General features: G+C 32.9%; 2 protein-coding genes across 8 annotated transcripts; both read left to right on the top strand.

Annotated features, from left to right (window-relative positions):
* The first annotated feature begins 9,680 nt into the window (after positions 1-9,680).
* On the top strand, positions 9,681-12,260 carry LOC102613446 (E3 ubiquitin-protein ligase RSL1-like). Of its 2 annotated transcripts, XM_006474509.4 has the most exons (3): positions 9,681-10,736; positions 11,628-11,680; positions 11,842-12,260. In XM_006474509.4, exons 1-2 carry the CDS (start codon positions 9,844-9,846, stop codon positions 11,677-11,679), a joined length of 945 nt encoding a protein of 314 aa, XP_006474572.1. In that variant the 5' UTR covers positions 9,681-9,843; the 3' UTR covers position 11,680; positions 11,842-12,260. The 2 variants fall into 2 exon arrangements, with proteins under 2 accessions (XP_006474572.1, XP_006474571.1); XM_006474508.4 differs by lacking the exon at positions 11,628-11,680.
* Positions 12,261-14,722: 2,462 nt separating this feature from the next.
* Positions 14,723-17,931, top strand: LOC102612755 (E3 ubiquitin-protein ligase RSL1-like). 6 transcript variants are annotated; one of them, XM_025097180.2, is made up of 2 exons: positions 14,723-15,510; positions 17,659-17,931. In XM_025097180.2, exons 1-2 carry the CDS (start codon positions 14,849-14,851, stop codon positions 17,849-17,851), a joined length of 855 nt encoding a protein of 284 aa, XP_024952948.1. In that variant the 5' UTR covers positions 14,723-14,848; the 3' UTR covers positions 17,852-17,931. The 6 variants fall into 6 exon arrangements, with proteins under 6 accessions (XP_024952948.1, XP_024952947.1, XP_024952950.1 ...); XM_025097179.2 differs by having other exon boundaries at positions 14,725-15,516; XM_025097182.2 differs by lacking the exon at positions 17,659-17,931 and adding an exon at positions 15,688-16,101 and having other exon boundaries at positions 14,727-15,510.
* Positions 17,932-18,353: the final 422 nt, after the last annotated feature.

Here is an 18,353-nt window from a genome sequence, read left to right on the forward strand (position 1 = left end):
TCATCCACATAGACTAATACCAACAAGAGATGACCTTGAATCTTTTGGAAAAAGAGAGAATTGTCAGACTTGGAATTCTGGAAGCCCCATTGTTGAGTTAATACTGTTTTTAATCTATCAAACCAAGCTCTGGGAGCTTGTTTGAGGCCATATAATGTCTTTTGAAGTTTACAGATGTGTGTAGGTTTGGATGGATCCACAAAACCTTCAGGTTGTTGCATATATACTTCTTCAGTAAGATATCCATTAAGAAAGGCATTATTAATGTCAACTTATCTCAGTGACCAGTGATTAAGAACAGCCAAGCTCAGAACAAGTTTAACTGTAGAAGCCTTCACCACTGGACTGAAGGTCTCATTGTAATCAATGCCTTGAGTTTGGTGGAAACCCTTTGCTACAAGTCTGGCTTTGAACCTTGAGATACTGCCATCGGCATTGTGTTTAATCCTAAACACCCACTTGTTACCTACAACTTTGACTGGATATGTAGGCTGAACAAGTGTCCAGGTTTGATTATTAACTAAGGCATGATATTCTTCTTTCATTGCCTGTAGCCATTTTGGATCTTTGAGGGCAGCAGAGACTGTGAGTGGTTCTGTGGATTTAGGATCACACTGAACTAGATAGGCCTTTTTTGGTTTGAATATTCCCATTTTGGATCGAGTAAGCATGGGATGCCCATCAGTGGATTGAGAAGGTGGAGATAGATGATGAATAGGTTGAGAAGGTGAATGATGATATATAGGACTGGGAATATGAGACAGGGGCTGATTTTCAGAGCTGAATAAATGTGAGTTGGAGGCTGAATCAGTTGCTGAAGGTGTAGATTGAGAGGGTGATCTATCAAGTTGTGCAGCAGTCTGTGATAAGGTAAAAGAAACAAAAGGGTTTGAAGAACCAGATTCTTGCAAAGAATTGTAATATGATTTTGCAGAGAAATTTTCAGCTGACTTGAAGGGAAAAGATGACTCATCAAAAATAACATGATTACTGATATACACCCTGCCAGAAGGATGAAGACACTGATATCCTTTGTGAAGGGAGCTATAGCCAAGAAAGACACATTTTCCACTTCTAAACTGGAGTTTATGATGATTGTAAGGTCTGAGATAAGGGTAGCAAGAGCAACCAAAGACTTTCATGAATGTATAATCTGGTGATTTATGAAAAAGTTTCTCAAAAGGTGATTGATTGTTGAGAACAGGTGTAGGAAGTCTATTAATAAGGTATGTGGCTGTATGGAATGCATTCCACCAGAATTTGAGTGGCATGTGAGCTTGAGCAAGAAGTGTAAGGCCTGTTTCAACAATATGCCTATGTTTCCTCTCTATTCTCCCATTTTGATGATGGATATAAGGGCAGGGATGTCTAAATTGGATACCCTGATCAGAAAGATATGACACAAAAGGCCTGAATTCTCCACCCCAATCAGTTTGCAAACATTTAATTTTCAAGTTCAGGCAATTTTCAATCATGTTTTTGAATTCAATAAAGGCTGACAAGGTTTTGGATTTTGCAGTGAGAGGAAAGATCCAAGTGTATCGAGTGTAGTCATCTAAGATGGACAGATAGTAGGTGTAACCTTGTGAAGAGGTAATGGGAGCTGGTCCCCAAAGGTCAGCATGTAGTAATTCAAGGGGCTGAGTGGTTGAAGTTTCAATGGAGGGAAAATGCTGCATATGACACTTGCCTAGTTGACAGGCATCACAGAACTGTGTTTTGATATCTTTGGGAAGAATAAAATTTGAGTTCAGGCATTTCATGATCTGTTTTAAGGCATGAGTAGTTGGATGACCCATTCTTTTGTGCAGTAAACTATAATCAACATGCTTGTTATATGAAGCAAAGTGAGCCATATGGACATTCTTATTGATTTGAGAATTATTTACAAGCATATAAGAGTGAAACTTAGTATCAAAGGAACTAATTGAGTAAACATAGACATTGGAGCTGCTGGAAATGTATTAAAAACAGACTCAGAAGTGGTTGACACTGGGAACACTGAACTGGAGTTATCACAGACTACATTTAGGCTTGAAACTTGATAAAGACCTCCTCTAGCAATCCCCTTGAGCAATGTGATTCTTGAATTCTTGTCCTTAACAAAACAAACATGGTTGTAAAACTCAATAAAAACACTGTTATCAGCAAGCAATTTGGAAACACTAATAAGGTTTTTAGTAATTTTAGGGACATGCAGAACATGATTTAGGTATATAGGTATTGTAGTCAAGGTTTTAACAGCAACAAAACCAACATTATGAATAGGCAGCCCCATACCATTTCCTACATGTAGTTTTTCAAGGCCATGGTAAATTGAGCACTTAGAAAGTATACCTGCATCTTGAGCAATGTGATTTGTTGCTCCAGAGTCAAGGTACCAGGCTGGATAAGCTACATTGCTGAAGTTTGTCAATTGTGCAGAGGGAGAGACATTATGAGGAATGCCATAATTTCCAGCATACATGTTTGCTGTTGGAACACCAGTATAATCACCATTTGCACTTGGAAAGTCAAAGGCACCTTGAGGATTCATGAATCCTGGATTCTGATAGGCAACATAGCCAAAGAAAGGTCCAGTCGGTCCAGCTTGCCTGGGAAAGTTGGGTCTGAATCCAGATCCAAAAGCAGAATTGTTGTATCTAGAACCTCTACCAAAATAATTCTGATTATTTCCAGGGAAACCTCTATAATTTTGACCTCCACCTCTTGGCCTGAAACCACCAAAGCTTTTGTTTCTAGGAATAAACCCTTGATTGAATCTATGTTTGCACTTATAAGCTCCATGGCCTGGAATGTAACAGATTTGACACACAACATCTCTTCCAGGACCAGTATTCATGTTCTGGTTGTTATCATAAACACCAAAATTTCCAGCACCTACATTTTTCTGATTATATCCAGATCTATTATAACCTTGGCTTTTCTGAGCAAAATTTGCTGTCATATCATGCTGAGGTTCATTATGTGATTTTCCTTTGCTCATTTCCAACCTAGTTTCATGACTAAGTAACATAGAGTACACCTCTTCAGCAGTAAGTGTCTCTTTTTCCAGTCTAGTAAGTATATTTGTGACTAAGGATTCATAGTTTTCATCCAATCCAGTAAGCAAGTGCATAATCAGTTCATTCGAAGTAATTGGATTACCTCTAATGGCCAAGCTATCAACAATTTTCTTCATCTTGTTGAAGTAATCACTGATGGAGAGTGATCCTTTCTTTGTTGATTAAATCTGCATCTTTAAAGGCAGATATCTTGCTTTGGATTGTGACATGAAGATTCCAGCAAGCATCTCCCAAAGTTCAAGTGATGTTTCACAATTGATCACCATGATCAATACATTGTCCACCATTGACGAAAGCAGCCAGCTCTGCAGAAGTTTGTCAGTTTTCATCCATAAGATATACTCTGTATTTTCCTGCTTCTGTGATGTTCCAGCTCCAGATCTTTGAAGTTCTTGAATAGAATCAGTGAGATAACGTTCTGGACACACACTCTCACCATTGATAAAGCTCTCAAGTCCATTGGCGATGATCGATGTTCTAACATGAGCTTTCCACACCAAGTAGTTTGATCTATCGAGTTTTGCAGGTTGAACAAAGTTGAATGAAAGTGATGAGGAAACTATATGATTAGATCCTGACATAGGTGTTAGCTCTGATACCATTTTAGAATTAATAGGTTGTTTGGCAAGTGAGAAAGTGAAAGAAAATTAACAAAGAAACTTTAACTGAATTGATTTATTATTGATTAAAAACTCAAGCTTAACACTGAAAACGTGTTAGCAAGTATTTATAGTTACATTAAGCTGAAAACTAAAAACAGAGCTAATCGTTTGCTGTATTAACAAACTAATCCAACTTCCAATCATAACAAGCCAGCTGGATAATCTATTACAGCTTTAGCAACTACCCAATCCAGCTCAGCAGCTTCATCTGCAGCTTATACACGTCACCAGCTAAGCTAGTACAGCAGCTTCAGCTATACTCTTAACAGTTAGTAGTGAACTTACCTGAAATGATTGGTTATATAGAAATTAACGAAAAACTAGAATTTCATATGGCGTTGTTGGTGGAGAGATTGCTGTTTTGAGATGGCATTGAGTAAAAGTGAATAGAGTTTTTACTCATTATCTGTGTCGATAACTTTGAATTTTTAGTTTTTTGTATATAAATACTTGCAGCAAATGCAATTTCAAGACTGTACAGGGATTAGAATTCTCTCATTATTTCATTTGTCAACAGATAATTAGAATTTTAATTCCACTAAAACATGTCAATTTAATTTATTTAACATTGAGAAAATTATTTCGTTTTCCTGAATCTTTTTTCTTAATAATCTTTCTCTAAAAAATAAATAAAATTTTCAATCTTATCAGATAGATCAAGTGATGTGACATTATTAATCATCCTACGAATGAACAAATTTCAGTTCAATACTCTGGACATAGATTAAATAGGGATACTTTCCAGTGGAGTGTTTATTAGTATTATTACTCATAAATTAGTAAAGGTAGAAACTTACTGGATAGAAGGTCATTCTCATGTATCAGGATACGTGGTGAAAAATTACAAAATAAAGAATTTTCCATTCTGAATTCAATCGTACTGGAAACGCAAAACTGAAAAATAGGGTTGAAGGCTTTTAAAGTTGAAGAAGGCGCAAAACACAATCTCCGTAAAATTAACGAAAAAAAAAGATGCACAAAATTAAGACACCCCAAATGAAGCCCACTCCACCGCATGGCACAACAAAGAACACTGCAATTTCCATTGAGCAGTGCAATGAACAAAGAGGCCTACAATCGGCTCAAAACCTCATTAATCTGGAAGACTACTACGATGACGACGACGACTTGCATGTACTCAATTTTCTGCCTAACGACACTCATTTTGGGAAAAGAAAGAGACCATTTTCGGTTCATCCAATGACTGATAATGGGCAGTCTTCAAATTCCAAAAATAACGATCCTTCTTCTTTTGTTTGAGAGATTTGCATGGAGCCCAAGTCAACAAATGAGCTGTTTAGCATCGAGTTTTGTTCTTATTCTTACTGCACTGATTGTATTGTCAAGTACGTGGACTCAAAGCTGCGAGAAAGCATTACATCAATCCGCTGCCCCGTAACAGAGTGCAAGGGCGGCGTGTTAGAGCCAGAGTTCTGACGCAAGATAGTCCCAAAAGAAGTGTCTGATCGATGGGGCAATGCTTTGTGTGAGGGTGTAATTAATGGGGCTGAAAAGTTTTATTGCCCTTTCAAAGATTGCTCTGCGCTGTTGATTAATGATGGACTAAAGAATATGAAGGAATCAAAGCGTCCTTATTGTAAACGAATGTTTTGTGCTCAGTGTAAGGTTCCTTGGCATGCAGGGATGAGGTGTGAAAAGTTTCGGAAGTTGAATAAGAACGAGAAAAATAGTGAAGACATGGAGTTGATAAAGTTAGCGGAGGAAAAGAAGTGGAAGCGGTGCCCTCATTGCAATTACTCTGTGTAAAGATCAGCTGGTTGCTTATATAGGATGAGCAGGTCCTCTTTATTTTCTTCGGCGATTTTCTTTTTCTTTTTCTTTTTTTTAATATGACATTACAGATGCAAATGATTTTAGGTTTTGTTGTTAGTTTAAAAACGATAATGATGGGGACATATAAGATAAAAATTTTGGTATATATGTAACCCTTCAATAGACGATAATGATAATGGAAAAAAAAAAACTTGCAAAAATGTATAATCTTAGGTTCATTTGATTCGCTGCCACTAGTCAAGTATTGCCATTGCCATTTATTAATTTGGAGTAACATTTAACAGTTTTGCTATCATATATCGGCCATGCTTGGTATATTGACATGTCATAGATTATAAGTTGGAGCGGTGTGAAAAAAAAAAAAATTATGAAATAAAAGTTAATTGTGCATATTAAAATATAATTTTAGCAAAAATGATAAAGACATTATTATTTTTTTATTTTAAAAGTAATAGATCAAATCAATTTAACTTTTAAATCATAACAATTAATATTTACCAAATAACTTAGTGTTGTATCTTTTAAATTATAATTTTCCAACTTCAAATACCAAACAAGATTTAAGAATGTTCATTACTTAGTTGTGAAAATTTGCAAGAACTTTTATTTCTTTGAGACCCTCATGTGATTAATTCCAAATTATACCATACAAATATAGTTTAATACTCAGTCTCTCACCACTTTTTTTTTTTTAAAAAAAAAAATTCCCTTTCTATCACCGACGTTGATCTTAGGTGTGGAACTGCATTTTGCTACGAGTGCAAACAATCATTTGATCATCGCGAGTATAATTGTGCTTGCGATTCAAATTTCACCCTTAGAGGTATCCTTCACAATTTTACTTGCTTCTGCAGGCACTTGGAGAAGGCGATAGAATGTTCAAAGTAATAATGTTCTATTTTTTGATGAAATACGAGTTCCAAATGAGTTAATCTCGCGAATATGGAGAAAGTAGTGAATAATTTCCATTTTCCATAATTCAATTAATTTTATGTATCAAAGAGTTAATTCAAAAAGTATTATTTGGTTACCATCGCAATTTGAACCCAGAAACTGAAATTTACATATATAAATATTTAAACAAATTAAATTTTTTTTGCTCAAATTCATTGCAAAATTTATTGTTTTAAATCTCCACTTCTCCTTCAATATACTTGCTTGATGGTTCGAGTATAAGATTTACTTGAAAAATTGTATCAAACAGAGTCTGATCTCGTCATTTTCCTCAACCCACTTGGTTTAACGGTGAGTTCGCTTTTCGAAATGCTAATTTCAATGTGAGATTAATTCTGGGGCCGATCGAATTGAGTGTTTTAATAATTTTTTTTTTTAATTTTCACCCTTTCATGTCGCATTTGTTTGTAGAACTCAAATGAACAAATAATGAAAAATTAAATGATGTGGAATGTATTAGTTGGATTCTTGTCAATTGAGCGTCTATATAATTATGATAAAATTCTAATCAAATAGCACTTTGATTAATTTTTTGTAGTAAAAGCAAGACTGCAAGAACTCAAATGTTTGTATAAATTATTCTTTACTCGAGTGTTGGGCACCTCTTCATCTTATTTTTAGTTGAGTCATAGAGTTTTCGAATCACTTCTTGTGATTTGTAGAGGAAAATCAATTTGATATTATTTTATTTATATGTTTTGACTTTAAATAAGGAAAAATGAAATTTTTTCCGACTTTCTTTTAAAAGCATGAGGCGGCAAGTTTATTTGTGTTTGATTATGGAAAACATTGGGATTGAGTGATCTTAATTAAAATGAAACGAAAAGTGCAAATAGAGTGGCCAAAGTCTAAAAATATATATTTATTTTTAGCGAAAAATTAAATATTGATCATAAATAAGTAAAAAATTAATAACTAAAATGACTTTAAATAATTTATTTACAATTTGCCTTAATTATATTGTTGTAAGTATATGTTACAACTCTTAAAATTAGTTTGTTGAATAATTTTATTAGTATTTGAAATAAATAAAGTAATATTACCAAAAATAAAATAAATAAAATTAAAGTTAAAGTAATTCAACAATAATTTTATTATTGTAAAGAGCGCACAATAATTAAATTAATTTTTTTATAATCAATTTATGAGTGTGTGTAAACTGTAAAGTAAATAACTACATTCAATATTGCCATCCAATATTTATTTACAGGGTTCCTCTATAATGCTGTAATTTTTTTACAGCATCAATAATATTTTTAATTGTGTACCATTGGATTTAATCAATGGTACACAATATTTGTAGTAAAAAAATATATAATGGTAAACGGTTAACAAACATGTAAGGGATGGAGAATTTTATAAAATAACTATGATCATCCTTAGAGTTTGAAATAATTTCATTTAAATAGTATATTTTATTTAAAATTATTTTTCAATCCTCCTTTAAATTTGAAATGTGATAATTTTTTTTAAATAAATCTTCCAAAATATATTACCATTAAGTATAAAATATAATAGTAGGTTATTTAACACAAATCAAATAAATAAGTTGCAATTGTAAAATTTATATATGATATAATAGTAATAAATAACACAACTAAGTACATATAATTAAGTAAATGTCATAGTTACATCAATAAACTCATTGTTGAGATTGCTTGTAACATAAAAATTTCTTGATCACACATGTTTTAATAAAATTTAATATCATATATTAAAATACTCATTATTTTATATAATATTAAGGGTCATTGTGTAATTGATCATGAAGTATGTATTATTTTTAACACCTATTTAACATACTTATTCTCTGAACTTTATATTTATCTTACAATTAATATCCTTACATGATAGGAATTTTAAGTTTTATAAGCCTATATATTTTCATTTTATTTTCAAATATCACTTTGTTAATTTCATAAAAGTTAAATCTAATATATATTCCTAATGAGCTTTAGTTTATGAATCGTGAATGATTATTTTATTGATATCTTTTGACTGTAATTATAAAATTTTATGTTATTAAGAGTCATTACTTTTGTTATGATAATTAATAGTGACAATAAATAAAATATTGCCTCCAATAATATTTACGTGGAAAAAAAAGTGAAAGAAAATCATTTATATTTTTAGATTTTTATTGACATTGTAGGAAATTATCTCAGCCTTATAAAATTTAACTTTCACAAGCTTGTTTTCATTTTATTTTCAAATGTCAATTTGTTAATTTCAGAAAAGTTAAATCTAACACATATTCCTAATTAACTTTAGTTTATGAATAATGAAAGATTATTTTATTGTTATTCTTTGATAGTAATTATAAATTTTTTATGCTACGAAGAGTCATTACTTTTATTATGATAATTAATAATGACAATAAATAAAATATTACATCAAATAATATTTAATGGACAAATTGAGGAAAAAAAATCATTGTATGTTTTTATATTTCCATTATAAAGCTATGGTTTGGGATACTTTAACTTATAATTTTGGCACAATATTTGAGCCACTAATATCTCATAGTCTAATGGTTGATATTGAAAGTCAAAGCAACATTTCATAATGTTATATCCTCCACCATTGAATTGCATGAAATAAATAGTTTAATTTTTTGATAAAAATTTAAATCAAAATATTTCACACTCTATAGTTATATAGACATATATATTTTTCAATAATAATTGGTGAATAAAATATTTCTCATTTGTTGTGACTCATTTAGTATTATTAATAAAACACATATAAAATAGTTTATTGCAATGCTTTCTATTATCATTATTGTTTAGGTATTAATGGTTTGTAATTAAATTCATACAATACAAATTATTACAAGACTTTGTGTTAAATAACCTACTTGATATTATATTTTATACTTAATGGTAACTGATTTTGGAAGATTTATTTAAAAGAGATTATCATATTACAAATTTAAAGGAGGGCTAAAAAGTAATTTTAAATAAAATATACTATTTAAATGAAATTGTTTCAAACTCTAAGTATGGTCACAATTATTTTACAAAAATTATCCACCCCTTAAACTGTTACCATTATTTTTAAATTATTTTTTTAATACAAATATTATATACCATTGATTAAATTTAATGATTCACAATTAATATATTATTAATGTTGTAAAAAAAATTACAGCATCACAAATAAACCTTATTTACATTCTCCATTTGGTAAAGTGAAATAATGAAGATTCTCTCCGACGCAGCGTACAGTTACATTACCAATTTCAGAATTTTCCTTATTGAATTCAATCGTAACTGGAGTTTGCGTTTAGAGGTATAGAATAGCTAATAGCAATCTTAAACCTGAAAAGTAGGGTTTTTGAGTTGATTAAAGCCAAAAAGAAACTCAAGATGGACACACAGAAGATTCCCCGACTTGAGATTTTGGAAGATGATGATGATGAAGTTATTATCACACACAGTTCACGAAAGGGCTCAACGAAGAAAACTGCAATTTCAGTTGAGCAGTACGATGAAGACAGAGACATCCAGTTGGTTCTCATGGCTTCTCTTAGTGACGACTTCATTAATCTTGATGATTACTATGATGATGACGAGTTGCATATACTTAACTTCGTGCCTCAAAATACACCTTTCGGTAAAGCAAAGAAACCCTTTTCAAGTCGTTCGGTGACTGAAAAAGGGCAGTGTTCAAATTCCAAAAACGAAGTCACAATCGAAGAAAGAATTGAAACTTCTTTTATCTGTGACATTTGCGTGGAACCCAAATCAACAGATGAGTCTTTTAGCATCAAGGGCTGCTCTCATTCTTACTGCACCGAGTGCATGACGAAGTATGTGGCCTCAAAGTTGCAAGAAAATATTACATCAATAAACTGCCCGGTAGCTGATTGCAAAGGCGTGTTAGAGCCCGAGTACTGCCGGGATATACTCCCAGAAGATGTGTTTAATAGATGGGGCAATGCTCTGTGTGAGGCTGTGATTCTTGGGGCTCAGAAGTTTTATTGTCCGTTCAAAGATTGCTCTGCTCTTTTGATTGATGATGGAGGAGAGGCAATTAGGGAATCAGTGTGTCCTGATTGTAATAGAATGTTTTGTGCACAATGTAAGGTTCCTTGGCATGCAGGGATTCGGTGTGCAGAGTTTCAGAAGTTGCATAAGGATGAGAGGGAACCTGAAGATATTATGTTGATGACGCTTGCTCAGAAGGAGAACTGGAGGAGGTGTCCTAATTGTAAGATCTTTGTTGAGAAGAAAGAAGGTTGCAGGTATATGAGATGCAGGTCAGTTTTTTCCCCACTACCTCTCATAATCTCTCTTGGATTTATAATTTCATTGATTCTGCATTTTTAAGTTGTTCTGATGTTTGTTATTTCTCATGTAATAGCAGTAATCCACAGCTGTAAATGAATCTCGGCCCTTCCTTTTTTTTTTTGTTTTAGCATTTGCTATTCTGCCATTTTATGCATATTTTAACATAATTTACAAAAGTTCTTTCACTTGTTCAAAGGCCCTCCTCTGCCTGACTTGCATAATTCTTGAACAAGAAAGATATTCAGCCTTAGGAATAGACATTACCCAAATTCAGCCCACATTTCAGCATTACATTGAAAAACCATGAGACGAGATCTGTCAAAGTGGGGAAATCTTGAAACATGATTGAGAGACTGAGGTTTTAGCATTAGCCATTTACGAATACAAGTGCCCTCCTGGCCTGAAATGAGTATGTAGTTCTTAATTTTCTAGTTCTGTAGTGGTCAATTGCCTAAGCAATAGCAGAGTTCAAGTTAAAATTGTTCATGTTAAACGTCTAATTTTGGAAATCTTTTGTTCTTTATCTCCAAGGTGAATTGTGAAGTGGATTTAATGTGGACACCTTTAAAGAGATATTCATTTCCTCAATTAGTTTTCTTAATTAGTTTCATATGCCAAAATACTTCAAGTTTCTCTCAGTTCCACAGTTATGTAACTCTCTCTTTCTAGCTGCATAGGTGTATAATATCTTTGGTCCATTTGATTTAATGTCACAAGAATTCAGTGAGGGCTCCATAATTTACTACGAATCTGGTTTACATGCTTGAGGCAGCAAGCTTTGAATATTTATGATGAAGCATTGGGTTTATTTGTTTGAAAAAATATGATGAGCTCAGATGATGACCGAGCCTTTCTTACAGGTTTAATCATTTGATTCATCGTGGCCTAAGAAACATGTTCCAGAACACATAATGTAAATGTACCTCTGCCAACAGCATTTTATGCCCCTTCATATAATAATCGCAAGCTCTGTTCTTAATATTGGACAAATTCAATAAAAATGGTTTGATGAAACAAAACCATGAATGTTGAACTATTTACTCTGACTGTCTATTTTATTGGCGTTGTTGTCAGGTGCGGATTTTCATTTTGCTACAATTGTGGGACTCCCTCAAATAACTACCACCATCAATACCACTATTGTACCCACTGTAAGAGCTAATGCTGCGCGGATAGTTTCCTGGGTTCCGTCGATTTATTGTTTCTTCAAAATATGATGGCTTCAATGGTGGTTCCTGGGCTTCCATTAGTCTCTGCAAAGTGGAGCTATGGAATATTGGTCAAACTTACATGCTATGTTAATTAAGATGTTCATCACCAATTGCCTTTGGTATAATCCTAATTCGCCTGTTATATGCAAGTTAAAGTGTTAAACTTCTCTGATGGTAGTTAGCTTAATAACAAGTAGTTTCTGGAGTTGGCATTATTTGCAAGTTAAGACTTCTCGGATTTTCATCTTAAATTTAGTATTTTAATAAAGGGTAATTATTTAATGACCATCTTTTTTTTTTAATTTTTTTCAAAATATATAAATCTTTTTTTTTTCAGCGCTTCACTTGAAATTAATAATTTTTTCATTGGTTCACTCCTGTTATAACATTGTTAAAACTTTTCCGACATCATAAGGGTAAAATTGTTATTTCACAACAACATTGTTTGAAGACATAAGTGGACAGGTGCAAAACAATTTAACTTTAAGTGGAGTTCAACAAAAAAAAATTGTGTATTTTTTAAAAGATGCGAAAAAAGGTGATAGGTGGATAATTACTCTTTTACGTTTGGGGGTAAAAAAGTCATTTATCTAATAAACAATTTGAACTTTGAAGACAAAAGTGGATAGGTGCAAAATAATATACTTTTGAGTGAAGTTAGTAAAGAAAATTAAGAATTGTGTATTTGTGAAAAAATACGAAAAAATAAGTGGTCGGTGGATAATTGACCTTTAATAAATGATAAATGATTAAATAAAATTAATTTTTTTAGTATTTAAAGTAAAATAAATAAAATGATATGTAATGAAAGTAGAATCATGTACTTATTAAATATTTAGGTTTTTTACTATCTTATATTATCATCTAAATTAATTTTTTTTATTTACATACGAATATGAATTAATATTTTATAAGCTATCTTAAATATGATTATATTTAAAATATGAATAACATTTTAATACAAAACAACCTAAATCCTGTCCATGAGTTTACTTTATATATTTTTCACAATATTATCCATCTTTCTAACCATTAGTTATTTACAGTGAAATATAAGTCAGTTTTAAATTAATGTTTTAACGTAATGCAATACAATACAATGCAAGCTGTCAATCACATCCATAAATAAATTTTTTAATTTATTTTTCAAGTCGACTGCTTGACTTCAAGTAGTACTCTCTGTTACTTGCACGATCGTGCAATGGTTAAGAAGTTTTTCTTTTGAACTTTGGACAAAATTATGGTGCAACTATGATACCATACCACAGCTGCACCTAGCTATTAGATCCAACTACACACATGTACTATAACTGGATCCAATGGCTAGGTGCAGCTGTGGTATGGTACCACAGTTGTACCATAGCCGGACCTTTAAACTTTTTGGGGTAAAAAAAAAAACTCGATTACTAGGCTTCTAGTAATACCGGACAATCGATGGCATTTTGGTAAAGGATATTAACGCAAATACCGTACTCTAAGTTCTAAAGATATTGTAACGATATAGCATTATTAAGATACAATTTGGATAGTATACTATTCAAAATTAAAAATTGATTTATTTAAATATATCCAATGATGAGATTGAGGTTAACACTATCACAAGCATGTAGGACAAGTTATATTCAGATCCTATTCAAGTTTCAGTCAGACTCGTCACAAGAGCTCAAACAAAAAAATTAAAAAAAAACACTTAATGGGTTGATTCAAGAAACTTGAGTTCAATCAAATTCATGGAGACCCATTGAAGGAATCACACATATAAATGCATAATTTGAATTTTTGAAGTTTCCAAATAATCACTTCTATGAAATAAAAAGTTGGCTTGCACATTATAGCGAGAAAATATACTACTTTGCTTTTTTTTTTTTTATACTTTCTCGTTTCTTAAAGAATGTAGAGGAGAAACAAATTGATTATTTCTCTTTTAATTACTGGGTTTCATTTTAATCGATGTAAGGCATTTAAGCCGATTAAAATTTTGATTTGATTTAGATTCTTTCCTATTTACTTAGATTATGATTATGATTTAGATTTTTTCCTATTCGCTTAGATTATAATTCTGATTTGATTTAGATTCTTTCATATTTACTTAGATTAGGATTCCAATTTAATTTCGGTTTAAGATTTATTTCCAAAAATTCTTGTAACCAACCGTATATAATGTACTCACATCCAATAAATATGCATATTAATTTTGATACGATTGGTGAGAGAGTTAATTATCTTTAGTTCTTAAACAAACTCTTTAAACTTATCGAATTTCTGTGACGTTTAAACTCTCGACTTATCAATCAGACATCCATAACTGATTGTGGCGTTCTCACATACAAAGGTTCGTGTTTTCATTGAGCATCGGGTAGCGATTCCATTCAATTATATGTTTAGATTTGATCTTGGAGAATAAATTGATTGGAGTTGTGTCAGTTTTTGAAGGGATTCGTATCATCCAATCTTTTTCGAAATACCAATAATATACTCCACTAATTTATTTTACCTCAGAGAGGTGAATAAAGTGAGAAATATAGTAAATAAAAAGATTAAAATAAAAGAGTAATGATACAACTACAAACACGTTTGTATAAATAATATGATATAAACTTATACAATATATTATGATTAGTTGAATTAAAAATATGGTAGGACTCATATGATTTACTTTTACTTTTTTAATTAATCAACATATCTTACTACAACAATTTCTACAATCAATGATCGGATCGGGTAAAATCGATCTAATCCGAAAATCCGATCGGGTGAAGCGGTTATGTGAAAACACAATCAATGAAGTCAAGGCATATTTTTCGAATTTCGAGTACTTTGATGTATGTGGGGCTAGCGCTCACCAGCACAGTTTCCTTATAGGATATTAAATGATAATCTTTTTCATAAAGGAAACACGAAAGAGCCTAGAATTCAATTTTCAAGAGTTGGTTCGATTTTCCATGACTGAAAACGAAATGGCGTCTTCAACAAGATCCGAAACAAGCCGTTCTTTCGTCTGCGAAATCTGCGTCGAAACCAAGCTAAGGAACGAGTCATTCAGCATCAAGGGTTGCTCCCACATGTACTGTGTAGACTGCACAGTCAAGTACGTGGACTCTAAGTTGCAAGAAAACGTCACGTCAATTGGCTGTCCGGTCACAGATTGCGGTGGCTCGTTAGAGCCCGAGTATTGTCGCGACATACTCCCAGAAGAGGCGTTTGATAAATGGGGCAAAGCCCTGTGTGAGTCCCTGATTCCCGGGGCTCAGAAATTTTATTGCCCTTTCAAAGACTGCTCTGCCCTTTTGATCGATGATGCTGGAGAGGCTATAAGGGAATCCGAGTGCCCGAATTGCCACAGATTGTTTTGTGCACAATGTAAGGTTGCTTGGCATGCAGGGATTGAGTGTGCTGATTTTCAGAAGTTGCATAAGGATGAGCCGGAGAGTGAAGATATTATACTAATGAAGCTCGCTCAGAACCAGAAATGGAATAGGTGTCCTAACTGTAAGTTCTATGTTGAGAAGAAGGATGGTTGCTCGTATATCAGGTGCAGGTCAGTTTTATTACATATGTGCTTTCCGCTTATGGTTAATTTCAATTCCATGATTCCATTTGTTTAATTGTAACATGGCACACATTAACTTTCCCCATGCTAATTGCGATTTGTTGGGTATGATCCTTCTATTCTATGCCTCCTTTATTTACTTTCATATTGCATTAGCAGTGAAGAATCTGTTGATTGGGTGTGGAGCCTAATTTTAAGAGAATGAGCAGCATGAGTTCGAGCGTAAATCTCTGTAATCTCTTTCAAATCCTTTCGCGGCTGACAGTGGAAGTAACTCTCACTGTCTCACATTGAGAGGAGAGGAGAGTTTTAATCCATAACAGAATTCTGTCTTAGTAGTTTATTTTTCTTGTGAGATTGAGGTAGCTTGGAGTTTGGTTACAATATGTGATGTCTTAAGAGTTTAGAGCAGCTTCTTGAGCTCTAACTAGATCTCATTACCTTTGAAACAATTTCACACGGAATATATTGAAGTTAAAATTGTTAAACTGTTATGCATGTAGTATTTTTCACTTCACTTTCAGCCACATATAGTAATTAGCTAATTTATTCTTCCTTGGATAAACTAATCACCCTGCAGGTGTGGATATGCCTTCTGTTATCACTGTGGAGTTCAATTAAGTACTGTTTCTCATGGTTATTATTGCCCCAGCTGTAACAAGTAGTCGTCCATTTTGTTACCAAGCATAAGATGATGGATTTTTGTGTGAGGAGAACCGTAGTATATGATTATCTCAGATGGTCCCGAGAAATGATTAATTCCATATAGGTGTTTTACTGGTGAAATTTTCTATTTAAAGATGCTTATGATCAAGGGAGTGGAAGCTTTTTTTTGAGCATCACTTTTGCAGTTTTGCTCTTGTTACCTCTGAACATATTGTGAAACTTCATTCACTATTATATATATAAAGATGGCATTGCTAATGGATTTAGTAACGGTGCAGTTGTAACTGCTGTGTGGTATTTATGACAGCTATTTTAGCTAGGATTTTTGAACTGCCTACGAATTGTCCTCAAGTGCTGCAAGTCGTGCCTTGGGCAAGTTGTGCCTTCGCTGCATTGCAAAGCAAAGCTTGCAGCATGCCATATTTGGGTTACAGAGACTATGGGAGAGTGCTGCTTATTTGGCACCCCCAAAAGTTTTATATTATGCACTTGAAATAACATGGCTGTCGCGCATTATTCAGAATCTCTAAATCATCTCCATTAATGCTTACTAGTCGGGATTTATCAATAATTTTTGAAATTTTTGTTTCAGAAAAAAATTATTTAGCAGCATAACTTGATTAACAAGTTAAACTAGAGATGTTTAAATGAGAGTTGTAGGCATTGTACCAAACCATCAGCAAACAATAACTTAGCATTCATACAGCTCTTTTATATTTTCTTGTTTCAGTTCAAAACAGGAAAAAACTTCTAAGCAGCGTAAATTCTTTTTTTTTTTTTTTAATACTATTAGCAGCCTAATTTGATTAGCAAGTAAGTCATAGAAGTAACAAATTATAGAGAAAGCTAGAAAGTTGCTAGTTAGTGTTTGGTATTGTTGAGTAATAAAAAGTATCAGTCATGCATCCCCCCATATCCTACTTGGGGGCGAATCTCCTCGCCTGAATGTTATGAGCAGATTCTTGGTAGTATATCCTTTATGGAGCACATATCGACCAGAAATGAATACCGACCAAAAGTTCATACCAGCCAGGTACTTGTCACTCAGAGAGAGAGCACGATCTCACACCCACGCAATAGTTTCGCCATGCCCCAAACTGCTGGGGAGAACATGATGCCCCACGTTTACCCACGTTCGGTGGTTGAAGACCCGTTAAGGCCCTTGATCACCCAAGTATAACGGGCATGGAAAATGCTCTGAGGAAGTGGGACGATTGTTTATAAAAACTGAGAAATCGATTGAGAATGGGACAAAAAAAAAACGGAGGGGAAGACTCTGCCAAATTAATACCAGAAGTTAACTACATAAGAGTCTTGGATATATTTTTCTTTAACAACATTGCATTTAGTGTGCATGAACTAAAATCATACCCTTTTCTCGAAAACCCCGCATACTGACTTAAGCATTAGAGGATTTGCGCCGGAAAAACAACCAGCGCCTCTGATTTGTTTCTATGCACGCAGGTCTGGAAAGAAGAGGAAGGGTGATTTGAGTCTCAGGAGCTCGGGTAATTGCGAAAGCTTGTGTAGTGCCACCTTTTCGTCATTGTCAGTACAACTGTTGGTGAGCCAATTTGGTCGAGCAAAGGGCGGTCATATTTTAGCATCAATAGGTATAACTTATCTAATAGTGAAAAATGCTTATTTAATCCTATAAGCTCTTTTTAAAATTTTTACCATTGTTTAGTTGTATTTTGAGTATAATTTTTAGAAATTAAATAAATTATTTTACCTCTATTTATGGAGCTCAAATTTTAAAATTTTAAAAGTAGTTGTAAAACTCTTTTAAAGAATTTTTATTTAAAGTACTCACAATTTATTTTATAATTTTATTTTATTACTTTCATAATATAATTTAAAAAAATTTCTATAAAAAAAAAAACTCTTGTTAATGATTAAAAGACTCAAAATTTTTTTTAGTAAAAATTCTACTAAAATTTCAAGCGCACAGTCGATCAAAAAATTACACTTTCAATGGTCAACAGCGGTCAATATGCCTTTTTAATGACGGAACGGAAATTAACTAAGTTGGGGGAGTGTGGTGTAGACTTGCAATAAATTTAATAATTTATGAATACATTGTAGTTTTTCAATAAGTGTCGGTGAAAATGATATTTTCAACCCATTAAATTATTAACATCAAGGGCGAAAGCGTACTT

The sequence above is a fragment of the Citrus sinensis genome, chromosome 9 (assembly GCF_022201045.2).
Source record: "Citrus sinensis cultivar Valencia sweet orange chromosome 9, DVS_A1.0, whole genome shotgun sequence".
Classification (NCBI taxonomy): Eukaryota; Viridiplantae; Streptophyta; class Magnoliopsida; order Sapindales; family Rutaceae; genus Citrus; species Citrus sinensis.